The following is an 18,994-nucleotide window of genomic DNA, read 5'->3' as shown; positions in this document are numbered from 1 at the left end:
TTTGATGAGATCTCGCAAACTGTGAAAGAAATAACAATTGCTACACCACAATCAGATTAGCAATCATCTCTTCGCAAACAACTAAAAACCCGCCCCAAAAATATTCCCCTGTCCGCTGTGTTCACCAACATACGTAGTTTCCTTTCCAAGCGCGAACTTATTTCCAATATTGTCTTGTCATCTAGCAGCAATCTACTGATACTAACCGAAACCTGGTTGAACAGTGCCATCGCAGATAGCGAAGTACTAACTGACTTGCCAGACTTCCAAGTCTTTCGGAAAGACCGCCAGGACTCACGAGGAGGGGGAGTACTGATAGCGGTGAGCCAGCAGTTATCAATGTCGATAATTGACGACTCGTCCGACCTGGAAATCTTATGGCTCCACTGCCACGCTGTACCACACACGATTTTACTCGGTGTCTGTTATAGGGCTCCACATAACTCTCGTGATTTTTCCTGTCAGCTTAATAATTCCGTAAGTAAACTTATCACGAAGCACCCTAACGCACACATCTTCCTCTTTGGCGACATTAATTTTCCTAATATTGATTGGCAGCACCAGCCCGCACCGACAACTAATAATGGCGAAGCAAGGGAATTTCTAGATTTCTGCTACAATTTTAACCTTACTCAAGTAATATCCAAACCTACGCGTGTAACACAAAACTGTGCCAACATTTTAGACCTATTACTGACTAATTGCCCAGATAGCATTCAGCCCATTACGTACCTCCTTGAGATTAGTGATCACAAAACTATGCATGTCAACATCGACCTTAAAGCAATTAGGCGCCCAAAATACAATAAAACAATCCGCCTTTACAACAAAGGTAATTATGATATAATGAATGCCGAACTGACAACGTTTTTCGTAAGTTTTTCCTCAAGTTTTCATTCACGAAGTATTCATGAGAACTGGCTAGCATTTAAGAATAAACTTGATGCCCTAGTCAATGAATTCATTCCCCAAATAACTTTCCACGCTAATCCACACAAACCATGGTTTACTAAATGTCTTAAAAGGTTGGAAAATAAAAAGAAACGCCTGTTCCGCTCAGCAAGAGCCCATGGAGCGCAAAGCGCATGGGCGAAGTACCGCGCTGCGGAAAAATCGTATCAATCTGCTATCCATAACGCCAAGCACAACTTTTTTCATCAAGACCTTCCTAATATGCTCAGCGATAACCCCAGGAAGTTCTGGCAAGCCGTTAACCCTCATCATGAACACACGATTACCCTCAAAGACGAATCAGGCATGGCTATGACCGACTCTGAGTGCGCTACTTTATTCAACGCAGCGTTCTCATCCGTCTTTACTAATGAAACCGATACGCAACTTCATACATCTAATTTACTCTTTGAGCATGCTGTGCCGGTAGTCGCATTTTCCTCACTGGGTATTGCGTCCTTAATTAGAAACATGGAAATCTCATCTTCATCTGGTGTAGACAACATTAACTCGAAACTTCTAAAGAACACTAATGATATTTGTGCCCAGTTCTTATGCTTACTTTTTACCCAGTCACTCTCAACAGGACAACTACCGGACGATTGGAAAACTGGAAAGGTCGTTCCAGTCTACAAATCAGGTAACAAGGATTCGCCGTTAAATTACCGACCCATTTCCCTTACTAGTGTGCCCTGCAAACTAATGGAACACGTCATCTATACTCATATTATAAACTTCCTCGACTCGAACAATTTTTTCCATTCGTCTCAACATGGTTTTCGGAAAGGTTTTTCTTGTGAAACGCAGCTGGCCCTATTCATTCATGATTTACATGCTAATCTCGATTCTAACCTACAGACTGACGCCATTTTCCTGGATTTTGCAAAAGCATTTGACAAGGTACCTCATAAACGCTTAATCCTAAAACTTTCCCGTTTGAACTTGCCCCCCGACATAGTAAAATGGATAGAAGAATTCCTGACTAATCGCTCACAGTTTGTCGTTGTTAACAATCAAAATTCCAATCCGCTACCAGTAACATCAGGCGTCGCTCAAGGTTCTGTACTAGGCCCGCTTCTATTCCTAATTTATATTAATGACTTACCGACCAATGTGTGCTCTAATATTCGCATGTTTGCGGACGACTGCGTCGTTTATCGCACAGTTACTAACGCCTCCGACCCAACATACCTTCAAGATGACCTAAACCGCATACAGGAATGGTGCGACCGTTGGCTAATGGAACTGAACCCTCATAAATGTAAACGTTTGTCCTTCCACCGCCGCCGTAACCCGCTTGATTTCCCATATGTAGTCGCTAACGTTCACCTGCAGTCCGTTTCATCATACAAATACCTAGGCGTCACACTGTGTAACAACTTATCATGGGCTACACACGTTACTGACGTCATTTCCTCGGCTAATAAAACTCTCGGATTCTTACGACGTCATCTTCGCCACGCCCCACAACAGGTAAAATTACTGGCATATAAAACTCTTGTCAGGTCAAAGTTAGATTACGCATCGCCAGTTTGGAACCCTCATCAAGTTTACCTTATCAATGCGCTCGAGTCACTTCAAAACAGAGCAGCCAGATTCATTCATTCCTCCTATTCGTACGATATCAGTGTAACATCTTTAAAAGCGGAATCCAGTTTAGCACCCCTTTCACTTCGTCGTCGTATTTCTAGCCTCTGCCTATACCATAAATTTTTCCATAGTTCGCTGCGCTGCGCTCCCTACATTGCCCCGCCAGCCGGCATATCCCACCACATTCGTCATCCTTTCCAAGTGTTTCGCCCCCGTGCCCGTACTGTTACCTGTGCCGCTTCTTTTTTTCACCGTGTTTCTGTAGACTGGAACGACCTCTCCAATGACATCGCTACCATCTCATGCCCATCCACATTCGCCGAAGCTGTTACCAACCATTTTTCAACATAACACTTGTTCATTTGACTGTATGTACCCACCCCTTATGTAATACCCCCAGTGGGTCTTTAAGGTCTTAAAATGAAATGAAATGAAATGAAATGTCAGTTGGGTTGGCTTCCCCGCAGAGCACCGTCGTCCCGCAATGGCGACAGGTTAAAGGGGCTCTGAAACACCTCCTCAATCACTACATTCTCTAGTCATGAACACCTGACCCAAATAATGCATTTCTACATGCAGCAGAGAACTCACAATCACACTCGAAAGAGCCCTTGTTGACCCTTCATCTTGTAGCCTTTGCTGGCCATAAAAAAGAAAAAACTGACTCCAAATATACGCACACACCCATCATTACACTTTGTCCCGCCACCACACTTTGTAGATTCCTGTGGAATGGCATCACAGCACGTGCACAACTCAAACCAACAAACATGTAACGATGCAATCATTCTGAAGCCAATGGACTCCACCCTGCCTTCCACACTTGCGTGTGGCCCGAATGACTAGCGACAAACCCAGGCTGCTGCCAAAGTCACACAGCACCAGCCGCGGACACTGGGCACCTGTGCAATAAAAGCAGCAGAGGTCCACCCTTCCCTGTAGATAATAGACTATTCGAGAATCTTCAGGTTGGCGCGCTATACTCTGGCAGAAGGACTAGTTATCACGGGTTACGGTTTCATGAATAACAACTTAACATCTTGTATCTCATACGTGTTTGTACATTTGTTCTTTGTGTGTGAGTATTTAAGGAGAACGGTACCTTTAATAAACAGCTGAAAGTTCGCGCACGTACCTGTCTAGTCCAGTTTTTTGTAACCACTCCTGGTGCCAAAGTATGGCACCCCAACCTGAAGATGACGAACAACTAGCCACCATTACAGCATTATTCGAGAGTATCTTTTATTGTATTCACATCTACTTTGCAAGCAAAAATTTGATGCTCAGTGAACACCTTTAGGGTACTTGCCTCGGGTGCCATGAGAGCTGGGTTGCCCCCCCGGCTGACCTCAGTCGAAGTGAAGTGCAGCCGCATGCTACCCAGGCTGCTGCCAAAGTCACACAGCACCAGCCGCGGACACTGGGCACCTGTGCAATAAAAGCAGCAGAGGTCCACCCTTCCCTGTCTGTAGCGTAAATGCCAGCCAAGGCCATCCAGGGCTCGCTAGCTTCAAAGCTTCATTATGCAGAAATCACCCACATCATGACCGCGCCAGGCATCAGTGTAACATCATCATAAGCCTGTTGTTTACTAGGAAGCGCAAAAAACAAACGAGGGACAGAGTAGGGGACGCAAAAACACGTTCACGAGCGCTGTGTGCCCTACTCCGTCCCTCGTCCGTTTTTTGCGCTTCCTAGTAAACAACAAGCTTCACCAACTAGCCCGGCAGCTTGCTCTCCTGACGTGATCATAAGCCTGACTAAGCCCACTGCAGGGCAAAGGCCTCTCCCATGTCTTTCCAATTAACCCTGTCCTGTGCCTGCTGCGGTCATCATACCCCCGTAAACTTCTTAATCTCATCCTCCCACATAACTTTATGCCGCCCCCTGCTACGCTTGCCTTCTCTTCAAATCCACTCCATTACCCTTAAGGATCAGCAGTTATTTTGCCTTCATATTACATGCCCTGCCCAAGCCCATTTCTTTCTCATGATTTCGACTAGTATGCCATTAACCTGCGCTTGTTCCCTCACCCACTCTGCCCGATTCCACTCTCTAAATGTTACACCAGTCATTTTTCTTTCCATGGCTCGCTGCGTTGTGGTTAACTTAAGCTGAGCCCTTTTCCGTTAGCCTCCACGTTTCTGCCCCTAAAACTTATTTTGCAGAGAAAAAAGAGAGGCCAGGCTGCAAAACACTGCAGCAAGCATAATTGTACCATTGTTGCCAGTGATACACAAACAACCAACACCAGCTTCTTCAAGACTACATGAATTCTACAACAGCTTTTGCCTGCAGGTAACTTAGCTTCCACAAAGCGCATTAAAAAATTCTTCCTACAATGAGTGCAGGTTTGGATCAGAATCCCAGGGAACGAACACAAACTCTAATACATCAACATGGCAGGACAAAACCAACTAGAGATATGGCAATGGAACTGAAGGAGCTACAAGCGCAAACAAGGGCTCCTACAGCAGTTCATTAGCACTAGAGGAACCCCACCAGATCTATTACTTTTACAAGAGACAAACTGCATTCCAGCCCCGAGAGGATATACTTGCCAGGAGAACGGACGAACAGCTACTCTAATTAGCAACAAAATCGCCACCATTGCACACAAAGAATTCGAGGATACACAGCTCGAACACATAGTAACCGAGATAATCCCCAAGAGGAAGCGGAAAGCTAAAAGTACCTTCATAGTTAATCTATACAGCCCACCTAAAAATAGGGGAGACTTCATTAAACTTCACAGAAGCAAAAAAGCTAGCGGGACAAAACACCCTGAAAATAGCCGGGGATTTTAACGCAAAAAAGCCCGCAATGGGGCAGCAGAATTGAAGACAAAAATGGACGCAGCATCTGTACAGCAGCGGAAAACATAGGCTGCGAACTACTCACAGATGAGGGCCAACCTACTAGACAGGGGAATAGCGTCAGTGTGGACACATGTCCCGACCTTACTTTTGTCAGGGGCGCCAAGCAAGTGCACTGGGAAAACTTGCAAGAAAATCTGGGAAGTGATCACTACATAATTAGGATCAGCACGGAAGCAGAAAGCATCAAGAGGAAAATTGGTAAGGCAACCCTAACAGACTGGGACGCCTTACGAATCCACTGCAAACAGCTAAAAGGGGATATAGCTTCAGTAGAAGAATGGAGCCAACAACTCAAGCAAATCAGGGACCTCTACACCAAAGAAGTAGATCGAACAGAACAAGCGCCGGAAGTGGACAAGCGACTCCTCAGACTATGGGAGGCACGACGGGGCCTAACCAAGCACTGGAAGCGCCAAAAACTAAATCAGAAACTAAAGAAGAAAATTGCTGAAATAACACAGCAAGCTGAGGAATATGCAACGCAGCTAGCAAGACAGGGGTGGGAACAGTTTAGTACCTCACTGAATGGCACCCTCAGCACAGCTAGAACGTGGCAGATCCTCAGAACACTAATGGACCCAAGCAAAAGCAAAACAGAAAGCAGCAAATCTATTCAGAGACTAATTCACCAATATGAAGGGACCGAAGACCAGCTACTCCAAGCAGTACGAGAGAAATGCTATGGGAAAGACTCAATGGAAGGCTACAAGGCGACTACCAAGGAGAGGAGAACCCCACAACAGACCGGCCCATCACAAGGGAAGAAGTTGTCGAAGCCATACGAGCAACCACGAAGAACACAGCGGCAGGGGCGGACAAGATTCGCAACTCGCTAATACGAAACCTAAGTGAAGAAGCAGTAGACCAACTCACCCTCTACCTCAACAAATTATGGGAAGAAGGAACAGTCCCAGTGGAGTGGAAACACGCCGTAGTGGTCATGATTCCCAAGCCCGACAAGAAACTCCAAATTGAAAACCTCAGAGCAATTTCGCTCACATCGTGCCTCGGCAAGCTGTTTGAGAGAATCGTGACCCGACGAATCCAAACGCACCTAGAAGACGGAGGATGTTACCCCAACACCATGTTCGGCTTCCGGGCAAACCTCTCCACCGAAGACATCCTGCTACAACTAAAAGAAGAGGTACTCGAAACAATGCCCAAAAACGGGGAGAACGTCGTCATGGCCATTGATATATGGCCATTATGGAAGGACTCAACATTACCAACTGCGGGAAGAAAGTACACGACTACGTCAGAAGCTTCCTCACAGATAGAACTGCGACAGCAGGCCTCGGAGACCTGCGGAGTGACACCTTTCAAACGCCATGCAAGGGCACTCCGCAGGGCTTGGTAATTTCGCTGATACTTTTTAACATCGCCATGGTCAACCTTGCGAAGAAGCTCAACGAAGTCCAGGGAATCAGTCATGTCATGTATGCAGATGACATAACCATCTGGACCACCGAAGGATCACTAGGGGACAAGCAAGAAGCGCTACAGAAAGCCGCCGCTTGCATCGAGGAATATACGCAGCAAAGAGGCCTCAGATGCTCCACGGAGAAGTCTGAGCTCCTCAGTGTGGGAAGGCACCCAACAGATGCCCCACTCGAAGTAAAACTCGAAGGCCAAAACATTCCTAAACAGAAAATGATCAGGATCCTCGGCATGTGGCTGCAGGGCAGACGGAGGTGCAGCCACACCCTCTGCCTGCTGAGTAGAGCAGCAGGACAAGTGGGCCGCATGATCAGCAGAGTTGCGCACAAGCGATACAGCATGAAAGAGGAAAATACCCTCAGGCTGGTCAACAGCCTAATGGTCAGCCGGGTCACATACTCCCTGCCGTACCATGTAACCATCAAAGCCGAAAGAGAACAAGGAGAGCACTTTGTTGGGCGAGTCGGTCGTACATACTTAAAGAAGGGAATTGCGCTAAAAAAGACACGGACGAGAAAAGACAAGGACGGGCGCAAACTCGCGACTGATTTTATTCAGAAAGAACACAAATATATATATACCTAGATTCTTATTCAATCATTGCCTAAGCGCACATGCCAGGAACGTTTTCTCTTTCTTATACAAATTGATACTAGAATCGCTTACGCATTCATCACCTGACTTATCAATGAAAAAAGTCTCTGCGAGTTCACGTGCTACCTGGTTACGACTGCACCTTAAGATTTTTGTTCTAGCCAGCAAACGCTGGCATGCTTTATCAGGCGTAGCCAAAGGGCATGCGCCGCAATGTAAGGGCAAATTTGACCCTTTTCCGTTAACCATAGAAAGTTTATGTTCCCTTAGTCGTTCATTTATACAACGGCCCGTCTGGCCGATGTAAACTTTTCCACATGTCAGGGGAATTTCATACACAGCCCCGACAGAACACCTGACAAACTGGGTGGCGTGACGTTTCGTGCAGTCTCGCACGCATTCCTCGCCGGAGACAATCCGGGGGCACAAAGAGGCCAACTTGCGCGGGGCAGAAAATACCACCGGCACACCGTAGCGATTGGCTACATTCTTTAGGTTGTGGGACACCCTATGAATATAGGGGACAACAGCCGGTCTGGTCTTCGGTTGACCGCCAACTTTTTGAAGTGTTCTAAGTTTCAAGCTGTGCAGAAGCTTCTCTGCCACAGCAACCACAATGGAAACGGGATAACCAGCTTCCTGTAACCTGCCAATCTGATTGTTGAGGCTGTCCTTTACCAGGTGAACACATGATTTCTGCAGGGCTTCCTTCAGGCACAGCATAACAATGGCACGTTTAACCATCTTAGAATGAGCAGACTCAAATGGCAACAGGTCTTTCCGGGCTCGTGGTGAGTATATCCAACACGTGTGATCTGGTGTTAAAGTGAAGTTAATAACTAAAAACTGCAATCTATCTTGTTCAGGTAATTCGTGGGTGAAGGTTAGACCCCTCCCGTGTCGTTTAAAGACAGATAAGGTCTCTTGCACGGTAACCCGGTTTGACGCACACGGTTACCGTGCAAGAGACCTTATCTGTCTTTAAACGACACGAGAGGGGTCTAACCTTCACCCACGAATTACCTGAACAAGATAGATTGCAGTTTTTAGTTATTAACTTCACTTTAACACCAGATCACACGTGTTGGATATACTCACCACGAGCCCGGATAGACCTGTTGCCATTTGAGTCTGCTCATTCTAAGATGGTTAAACGTGCCATTGTTATGCTGTGCCTGAAGGAAGCCCTGCAGAAATCATGTGTTCACCTGGTAAAGGACAGCCTCAACAATCAGATTGGCAGGTAACAGAAAGCTGGTTTTCCCGTTTCCGTTGTGGTTGCTGTGGCAGAGAAGCTTCTGCACAGCTTGAAACTTAGAACACCTCAAGAAGGTGGCGGTCAACCGAAGACCAGACCGGCGGTTGTCCCCTATATTCATAGGGTGTCCCACAACCTAAAGAATGTAGCCAATCGCTACGGTGTGCCGGTGGCATTTTCTGCCCCGCGCAAGTTGGCCTCTTTGTGCCCCCGGATTGTCTCCAGCAAGGAATGCGTGCGAGACTGCACGAAACGTCACGCCACCCAGTTTGTCAGGTGTTCTGTCGGGGCTGTGTATGAAATTCCCCTGACATGTGGAAAAGTTTACATCGGCCAGACGGGTCGTTGTATAAATGAACGACTAAGGGAACTTAAGCTTTCTATCGTTAGCGGAAAAGGGTCAAATTTGCCCTTACATTGCGGCGCATGCCCTTTGGCTACGCCTGATAAAGCATGCCACCCTTTGCTGGCTAGAACAAAAATCTTAAGGTGCAGTCGTAACCAGGTAGCACGTGAACTCGCAGAGACTTTTTTCATTGATAAGTCAGGTGATGAATGCGTAAGCGATTCTAGTATCAATTTGTATAAGAAAGAGAAAACGTTCCTGGCATGTGCACTTAGGCAATGATTGAATAAGAATCTAGGTATATATATATTTGTGTTCTTTCTGAATAAAATCAGTCGCGAGTTTGCGCCCGTCCTTGTCTTTTCTCGTCCGTGTCTTTTTTAGCGCAATTCCCTTCTTTAAGAAAGAGAACAAGCCGAAGCAATCCTCCGGAAGGCATACAAAACAGCCCTTCATCTCCCAAGAAACACATCCAATGACAAGCTGATGCAACTGGGGATCAGCAACACGTTTGAAGAACTAAAAGAATGCCAGCTCAAGGCACAAGCGCGAAGGCTCATTAACACAACAACAGGAAGGGCGCTCCTGACAAAGCTGGGTTGGGAAATAGAAAAACCGCAAAGTAGTAGGGCAATAACACCCGACCTAATAAGGAAGAAACTACACATACAACCTGTCCACCGCAATATGAACCCCAATCTCCATACCAGCAGGAGACAGGCTAGGGCAGAATTCTACGAAAAAACGATGGGGCAGAGAGACAACACACTCTACACAGATGCTTCCCTCTATCCAAAAGAACACAGGAAACACGCAGTAGCGGTAGTTGCTAGTAATCAAAGCAAACTACTCACGAGTCTCACGGCAGCGGTATCAGACATAACCGAAGCAGAGGAAATAGCTGTCGCACTGGCAGCAGAGGAAGAATACAGGATAGGAAAATCCCTCAACATCCTAACAGACTCGCAAGAGGCGTGCCGAAACTATATCAGGGGTAGAATAAGCAGCACGGCACTCAAGATCCTTAGTAGAGCCCCGCTCTATGAAGGACAACCTACACACAACATAATCTGGATACCAAGCCACGCAGGGATTCAGGGAAATGAAGGGGCGAACAGCTTAGCTCGAGGCTTAACCATCCGAGCGGGCACCTCAGTCCCCCTGGGAGAGCCTCAGATTACTTGCGGGGACAGTTATTCAGAGCTGCTAAACCTATATAGAGGGCTAAGATTCCAATACCCCCCACCACACAAAGCGTTGACGAAGGAGGAAGCCGCAGGATGGCGTAGACTGCAGACGGGTTCCTTTCCAAACCTTTACATACTAAGCAGGATGTTCCCCACACAATATTGCGCCGTATGCACGTGGTGCAGAGCAAGGCCAACACTATATCACATCACATGGGAATGCGAGAGAAACAAGACATTCCACAAACATACCACACCAAGTGCGGAGAAATGGGAGAGCCGGCTCACCAGCTGCGAGCTAGGGGTCCAAAGGACCCTCATAGCACACGCAAACGAGGTGGCCCGACTCAGCGGTGCCCTGGACTAGGGGCCCACCCAAGGCTGAAGAGGACCCAAAGTTATCAAGAATGAAGACTTCGTCCTCAACTCGCTAATATCTTAGGAACCAATAAAGTTTCCCATTCCATTCCTGGACAATATTAGTGAAGCGGCGTGCTTTAGCATCCCAGGCTTACCGCATCTTTATTGGAGCCCTTTTCAGAGCCCTTTTAACTTAAGCTGAACCCTGTACCTTAGCCTCCACGTTTCTGCCCCTTAGGTGAGCACTGGTAAGATACAGCTGTTGTATACTTTTCATTTGAGGAATATTGGTAAACTGCCATTCATGATCTGTGGGAACCTGCCACATGCGCTCCACCCAATTCCTATTCTTCTAGTTATTTCCCTCTCATGATCCTGATCAGCGGCCACTACCTGCCCTAAGTAGACATATTGTGAGCATGTTGCGCGAACTTCTACTTCTTTCGCCTGTATAGACTAGATGGTTTTACCCATGCACGCAAGCTGCGGGCGCGCTCCTACTCTCGACACCAGTCGCCATCTGTTGGCACGCGCGGCGCGGTGAACTGCACATTGCGCCGGCACCGCACGTAGAACGCGTGTTTAGACGTTCTTTGCTTACGTCGTTGATGCACTCCATCACGTGTGGGTGTAAGCTACGCATCACTACTCACATTTTCCTTTTACCGGACCGTACTGCGGTTATCGGAGAAACATTGTTACACGTTAAGGTGACATCCGAGCGTATTCGACCAGGTAGGGTGCGGACTGGAAAGTGGTACTTATAAGGAGATTTCTGTGCTGGCGCGTTGTTTGTTGCCATCTTTTACGTGCACTACCATCTATGATAATTTTGTGCATCAGAATGTAGACTTACTGACTTGACTCGATGGTGCTGTGATGTGCAACGGGTGACCGGATCGGCCAGCTGCAGAGTGGAGGTCGTACATGTGAAGCGCGTGCTTTCAATCACCAATAGGTCTTCGGCATCTGTGCACTGATCTTGCTATTGTTCCCATTAAATACATTTCCTGTGTGGGAACGTAATCACGACAGCTACCAGTTTAAGCTGCTATTTCCGCACGTATGTCAGAGGGATTGGCGGAGTAAAGGGCTGTTCATAGTATCTTTCTGCTGTTGGTATCTGCCTGAATCATAGCAAAATATACAAGATTTTATTACATTTTATGACACTTGGCCAAACGGCTACGCCACGCTGTCACACACACACAGAGAGCTTCCTAATAATTTAAACGCGACTTCGGGCCACAGAATTTGCGAAAGCTGGCTTTTCTGCTAACATTTATTCAAGCTTTGATAAATTAACCAAAAGTTTTTATGCGCCACACAATAGAGCCCATGACAATATTTGTTTTTGGTTAGCCATGGGACTCAGTTGAGCTCACAGCGATTATCTGATGTAAATGGCTCACCACCACGCAGGCGACAACAAAACCCTATTTGTGGGGGATGCTTTTCTGGCCAGCAGGAACGATTAAGAGCGCATTGGAATTGGAACTTTGCTAGCCATACATCTAATGCTTGATGCAGACGAAAAAAGTTTTCTCGGCAATGGAACACCAAGATGGCAGTGATATAACCACAAGCGCGTGCTAAGTTCCGGCACAATTAACGTGAATGTCAAACTAAATATAATCATTAACGCATCAATTTTATCAATTTGATAACGCAAAGACTTCCTGCAACACAACTGAGGCGTGAAGTATGCTCGACAATGCTTTTTTTGACGCCCGAAGGGCAGTAAATCGCGGCTATATGCAGGCGCGACCATGAAGCTGCCTCAGCCTCGCAGTCTCCAAAGAAACGCCCGCACCGCTTAGGGCCAGACTGTCCTGGAATAAAGCAGCTCATCGAAGCGGTGGCTCTCAAGTGGCGGAGATGCCCTTCCTGTTCCTAACCTCTTGCTTTCAAGCAGTCTACCGTCCTCCCTGGAGTTTCGTTCGTTCGCTGTCTCCGCCCGCTAGTGCAGCTACCCCAGCCTGGACAGCCGCCAGCCGCCAGCGCAATCCGCAGATCATTGCCGGACTTCGTGGAGATGATGTTGAGGACTGGCTTGATAATTATGACTGCGTCAGTGTTTTTAACTGCTGGGAAGATATGCCTTTGCTATCTCGACGATATATTTTCGTCGGATTTCGATCAGCACTTACAGCATCTCAACAAAGTTCTTCTGTCCCTTGCACAACCCAGTCTTCAGCTCAATGCCAAGAAGTGTCACTTTGCTAGCAAGACCATCAAAGTTATAGGCCATGTCATCAGTAAAGCAGGAATCCAGCACGACCCTGATAAAACTGCAGTTGTAAATTTTCCTCAGCCCCAACGACAAAAAGAACTCCACAGCTTCCTTGGTTTGGCGTCATACTTTAGCTGTTTTACACGGAACTTTGCCATCACTGCGACCCCATTACACAAACTCGACTTCTGAAGGGTTTTATGTGTGGTCCCCTGAGTGTGAAGAGGCATTCCATTCCCTCAAGCAGGCACTGACTTCACCTCACCTGCTCCGCCACTTTGATGAGGAAGAGCCCACCATTCTTCACACTGACAACAGTGGACAAGGCATCGGCGCGGTTCTTATGCAACGCTCCGCTACATCTGAAGAGCAGTAGCGGCATACGCCAGCCATTTCCTTACTGCAGCCGAGCATAACTACTTAATAAGAGAGGAAGAATGCCTCGCTGGTAGAAATAACTTACGGATCATGAATATCTTCTTCCACAAAAGAGAAAACAGGAAGTGGACCTGGAAGACCCCCAATGGTGAGACTAAAAATGAAATCGACTTCATACTATGCACTCAACCTGGCATTGTTCAGGATGTGGATATCCTCGGAAAGGACATCCACATCCACGTTGTAGCGACTACAGAATGGTAAAGTCTCGAATTAGCTTAGACTTGAAGAGGGAACGGAAGAAGATAGTGAAGGGGAAGTCCATTAACGAGATAGCGGTAAGAGGGAAAATACAGGAATTCAGGATATCGCTGCAGAACAGATATTCAGTTTCAACTGAGGAAGACGATCTTAATGTTCATACAATGAACGATAATCTGAGCGCTATCATTATGGAGTGCACAGTACAAGTAGGCAGTAGGACGATTCGACAGCAGACTGGCAAGCTAACTCAAGAGACGAAAGATCCGACTAAGAAACACCGAAGCATGAGGGTGTCTAACCCTACAGACAGGACAGAACTAGCAGAGCTATCAAAGTTAATAAATAAGCGCAAGGAGGGGTAGCCGACAGAAGGAAGTTCAATATGGAGAGAATCGAGCATGCTCTAAAGAACGGAGGTAGCCTGCTTTCAGTGAAGAGGGAACTAGGCATAGGTAAAAACCAGATGTATGCGTTAAGAGACAAGGAGGACAATGTCATTAGCAGTATGGATAAGATAGTTAAAGTGGCCAAAGAGTTCTACACAAATCTATACAGTAGTCAATGTAATCAGAATGTTAATGAGAGAGACAGTAGCACACAGCAATGCGTCAACTCACCAGTAACGAAAGAGGAAGTAAAGAAAACCTTAGGAGCAATGGAAAGGGGAAAAGCAGCTGGTGAGGATCAGGTAACAGCAGATCTGTTGGAGGACGGAGGGAAGATTGCGCTAGAAAAATTAGCCACTCTGTATATGCAATGCCTTATGACCTCGACCGTACCAGAAGCTTGGAAGAACGCAAACATAATCTTAATTCATAAGAAAGGAGACGCCAAGAACTTGAAAAATTACGGAACGATCAGCTTACTATCCGTTGCCTAGAAGATATTTAGAAGAGTGCGGTGAGGGGCTAGTTGGTACGACATTATGAAAACAATGAATCTGCGCAAAAAGGACAAGACAAGAGAAAAGAACCACACGGGACAAGCGCAGACTAATGACTGATTTATTGCACCAATGCCTCCTTTCTTCGACAACAAAACGCATGCACACCAACCACAAAGATAAAAGCCATGATCATCTCGTCAAACCAAGAAACTCCAACTCCTTGCGGTACAAGTGTATAGAAGCCTCGCTAACACGTTCGTCAGGCCCTAATCTCGCAATTTCCAAGGCTTCGATAATTTCAAGCTCTTCACTTTCAGGAAAACCACTATAAGGATAAGAATGGGATGGAGCGCAAAAAAAACTGACATTGAACCTGACGCTTACCTTGCACCTCCCACATACATTTCCCGTAGAAGAGACCATAGCCATAGAACACGCGAAATTGCCTGTCGGACATCTGTATTTAAATCAGCTTTTTTTACCATGCACAATAAGCGAATGGAACAGCCTCCCAAAGCAATAGTTTCATTAGATGCATCATTGTACCATGCACCATAAGCTATTGACTGCTCTCCTTATCACAGAGTTTTTGCATGCTATTATCTCGCTTTAAATATATTTTAACCTTTTCATGACTTGTACAGCATTTCCCAAGGGTTTGTTACTGTTTTTTAGCTGCATTGCTGCTACGTGTTTTGAATGAATTTACATCTCTTCACGGTGCTTTTGCCTGTCACTTTACGTACCTCCCCCCCCCGGACACTAATGCCCAGTGGGGCGATTTGTACGTACCCAAATAAATAAATTGCAGCGAACCATGACGGCCGCGCCTGATGCCGCATAGGCAGATCACTGACCAAGCACCGATGAAGACGAGGCGCCGATGAAAGACAAAGCGTCGCCGCGCTGCACGAGATCGCTTGGTTTTTGGACTGACCGTCAGCGCTGCCCGCCGTCCTGCTCGCCATTTTGTGTCGCCCGCCGTGAACTCTTTCCCCTGACCTATTTGAGCACAAACCCCGTTTCACTTGGTGGAGGTGCGGATTTGCTGACGCCCTGCAGCTTCGAAGCCGTACGCTTCCGGTCATCACCATGCCCAAATATTCCAGCCCCAGTCCTGCAGCGCCTGATGCCGATTGTCGTCTGCGCTGGAGCTTTGTGCCAGCACGATCCTCTTGTATTCAGTGGTACCGGGGACCGTGACATCGAGGATTGGATAGCCTATATAAGCACCCATAACAAATGGGACGATGCCCTCAAACTGAACAATGTCATCTTCTATCTTACGGACGTTGCGAATCTGTGGTACCACAACCACGAGGCTGACATCACATCGTGGTCCGCCTTCAAGCAGAATTTCACCGATGTCATCGGCTGGCCTGCGGTGCGCAAGTTGCACGCCGAGTAACGCCTACGTGCTCGGTCTCAGCTGCCTGGTGAAAATTTCACCAGCTACATTGATGAGGTGGACCTGTGTAGGCGTGTGGATTCTTCGATGCCGGAGCGCGCCAAGATCGATCACGTCCTGAAAGGCATCGAAGACTATTCGTTTCAGATGCTTCTGGCCGAAATTCCGCAACCGTCGTCGACGTCCTTGCCCAATGCCAGAGCTACGACGAACTACGCAAGCGCCATCTTCTCACTCGCTCTCCACTCTCGCACCCGGAGCCTCTGGAGGCTTTGACGTCTGAATCCGACCAGTCGCTACTGTCACCCCAGATAAAGCAGTTTGTTCGCGAAGAAGTTGCTCGTCAGCTCTCTCTCGTCCACTCGAGTCCTGACGCTGCCTCTCCTCTTGTGCCTTCACTTCAGCGCGTCATCCGAGAACAAGTCACCGAGGCTCTTCTTACCCTGCCTGAAGTTCCTTCCGTCCCTCCTTTGTCGTACGCCGAAGCAGCGGCACGTTATAGCCCCTCCACTCCTGTGGCGGCGCCCTTGACAAACACCGCCATGGCTGCGCGGCCTCGGCCTGTGGCGTTTCCACCCAGTCAGCCTGTCCTGCATCCGGCACCGGTCCCACCAGCGGCCCCACTTCATCCTCCCTCTTCGCCACATTACAACCCTTGGCGCACACCGTACAATCGTCCTATATGCTTTTCGTGCGGTTTCCCCGGCCACATGGCCCGCCTCTATCGTCGCCTCTATCGTCGCCCAATGGTCACCCCTCCAGCGTTTGTGCTTTCTGCCGGCTCACCCCAGCTGGTTCGGGCTGCTCCACCTTCGAAAGCGTACGCCATTGACCAGCATCCATATACAACCCGTCGATCCCCGTCCCCACATCGTCGTTCACTGTCGCCTATGCGCCGTCGCCCTACGTCCGCTGACGAGAGAAACTATGTTCCGCAGTTCCAGAGGCAAGAACTGCGTGCTCTTCGAACAGTTCAAGGCCTCATCGTTCTCCCACGAACAATCTAGTGGTGTCTGCTGATGGTCTGTCTGTGTCCGCGCTTGTCGACACGGGTGCTGCTGTGTCAGTGATTGATGAGAGACTGTGCCGTCGCCTACGGAAAGTGACGACGTCATTTTCTCGTTTGTCGCATCGCACTGCAATCGAAGAGAGGATCGCATCTTTGGTCACATGCGTGGGTTGTCATCACTGATATTTTGTACAGCATAGAATTCTTGGTCTTGCCGTCTTGTTCCCATGACATGATTCTCGGGTGGGACTTAATGTCAAAAAATAACGCAGTGATCGACTGTGCCCGCGCTGAAGTAGAATTTTCTGCATTGCGTGATGAACTGGCCAACGACCTCTATTTAGTGTGTCCGCAGAAGCTCACCGTCACTGAAGACGCTCCGGAGGCTTCAGCGCTTGTATCCCTCTCGTGTCTTGCCACGCCGGCCGTCACCGTTTTATTTACGCCGTCTTCTTCCTTTGTCCACCGCAAAAGCCTGCCGCTGCCGTCTGCTGTTCTCGATGTTCACGGAGGTCTCACGAAGATGCTTATCAACAATCAATCTCGTTGCCCGCTTACCCTGCTATGTGGCGAATCTCCTGGTTCAATTCAACCAGCCCACCTTCTCTCTGACCTGGATGCCCCCGCGACCTCTCGCCATTCCTCCATCAACACTCTTCATTCCGATTCGGCACCTGATCCATTGCCCGATGCCGCTTTCCAAGCGGCCATCAACAACGCTCTTCCTTCCGCCCACCGGACGCAGCTCTCAGCCCTTCTGCACACGTTTCGCTCCGCTTTCGACGTTGCCCACTCTCCTCTACGCCGGACTTCCACCGTCGCTCATCGCATAGAGACTGGTTCTCACCCGCCTTTTCGAAAGCGGCCATATCATGTGTCGGCAGAAGAGTGTCGCGTGATTGGTGAACAAGTTGAGGACATGCTACACAGTGGTGCCGTCCGTCCGTCCGTCTCGCAGCCCTTGGTCTTCGCCGGTGGTACTTGTAAAGAAGAAAGATGGCTCAAGCCGATTTTGTGCCGACTACCGCCGCCTCAACAAAATTACCCAGAAGGACAATTATCCTCTTCCCCGCATCGACGACGCTCTTGATTGCCTCCAAGGCACTGAGTACTTTTCTTCCCTTGACCTACGTTCCGGCTACTGGCAAGTACCAATGGCTGCACCTTACAGAAAAAAGGCAGCATTGGTTACACCCGACGGCCTCTACGAGTTCAATGTGATGCCGTTCGGTGTGTGCAACGCGCCCGCCACATTCGAAAGGATGATGGATAACATCTTGCGGAAGATCAAAAGGCAGATATGCCTCTGCTACTTGGATGACATTGTTGTCTTTTCCGCCGATTTCACCATGCACCTCGCACGCTTACGACAGGTTTTGACTTGCCTGACTGATGCCAGCCTGCAGCTGAATCTCAAGAAGTGCCACTTCGCAGCTCGGAAGTTGATCATCTTGGGGCACATCATCTCCAAGGAGGGCGTTCTCCCTGACCCGGCCAAGCTCCGTGCTGTGGCGCAATTTCCTAAACCTATGTCACTCAAGCAACTTCGAAGCTTCAGAGGTTTGTGTTCCTATTTCCGGCACTTCGTACGCAATTTCGCGTCAATCATTGCGCCACTGACAAAGCTACTTGGCGGAAACATTGACATGTCTGGCTGGTCGGCCGAGTGCGACGAAGCGTTCACTACCCTACGCCATCTTTTGACTTCCCTGCCAATACTCTGACACTATGACCCAACAGCACCTACCAAGGTCCATACGGATGCGAATGGCGTTGGCCTCAGAGCTGTCTTGGCTCAGCGAAAAGATGGGTTTGAAGAATACGCAGTTGCCTATGCGATTCACGTGCTCACCAAAGCTGAATCCAACTATTCCATCACGGAGAAGGAATGTTTAGCTATTGTATGGGCACTAACTAAATTCTGGCCCTATCTGTACGGTCGCCGGTTTGACGTCGTCACGGACCACCATGCGCTCTGCTGGTTATCGTCTATTAAAGATCCATCCGGTCGCCTCGCTCGATGTGCTCTTCGCCTTCAAGAGTTTGACAGCCACGTCATCTACCGTTCTGGCCGTAAGCACACGGACGCCGATGCTTTCTCTTTGTTTCCCATTCCCAGCAACGCTGCCTGATCCTCGGCGACAGATCCCGTGCTTTCGTCTCTTGCCATCGCTGATATCCCTGCGGAGCAGCGGAAGGACCCGTGGCTTGCTT

The 18,994-nt window shown here is 48.2% G+C and overlaps 1 protein-coding gene across 1 annotated transcript in view; it reads right to left on the bottom strand.

Moving 5' to 3' along the window:
• Pink1 (PTEN-induced putative kinase 1) overlaps positions 1 to 18,994 on the bottom strand; it is an 86,314-nt gene that overhangs the window by 14,715 nt on the left and 52,605 nt on the right. Inside the window, exon 7 of the mRNA XM_077655790.1 lies at positions 3,851 to 3,969. Within this exon, the coding sequence (XP_077511916.1) occupies positions 3,851 to 3,969 (119 nt within the window). The remainder of the gene's footprint in view (positions 1 to 3,850; positions 3,970 to 18,994) is intronic.

Source organism: Amblyomma americanum, chromosome 2, assembly GCF_052857255.1.
Source record: "Amblyomma americanum isolate KBUSLIRL-KWMA chromosome 2, ASM5285725v1, whole genome shotgun sequence".
Lineage (NCBI taxonomy): Eukaryota > Metazoa > Arthropoda > Arachnida > Ixodida > Ixodidae > Amblyomma > Amblyomma americanum.
The sequence above is the reverse complement of the archived record's forward strand: the minus strand, read 5'-3'. Positions and strand labels throughout refer to the sequence as shown.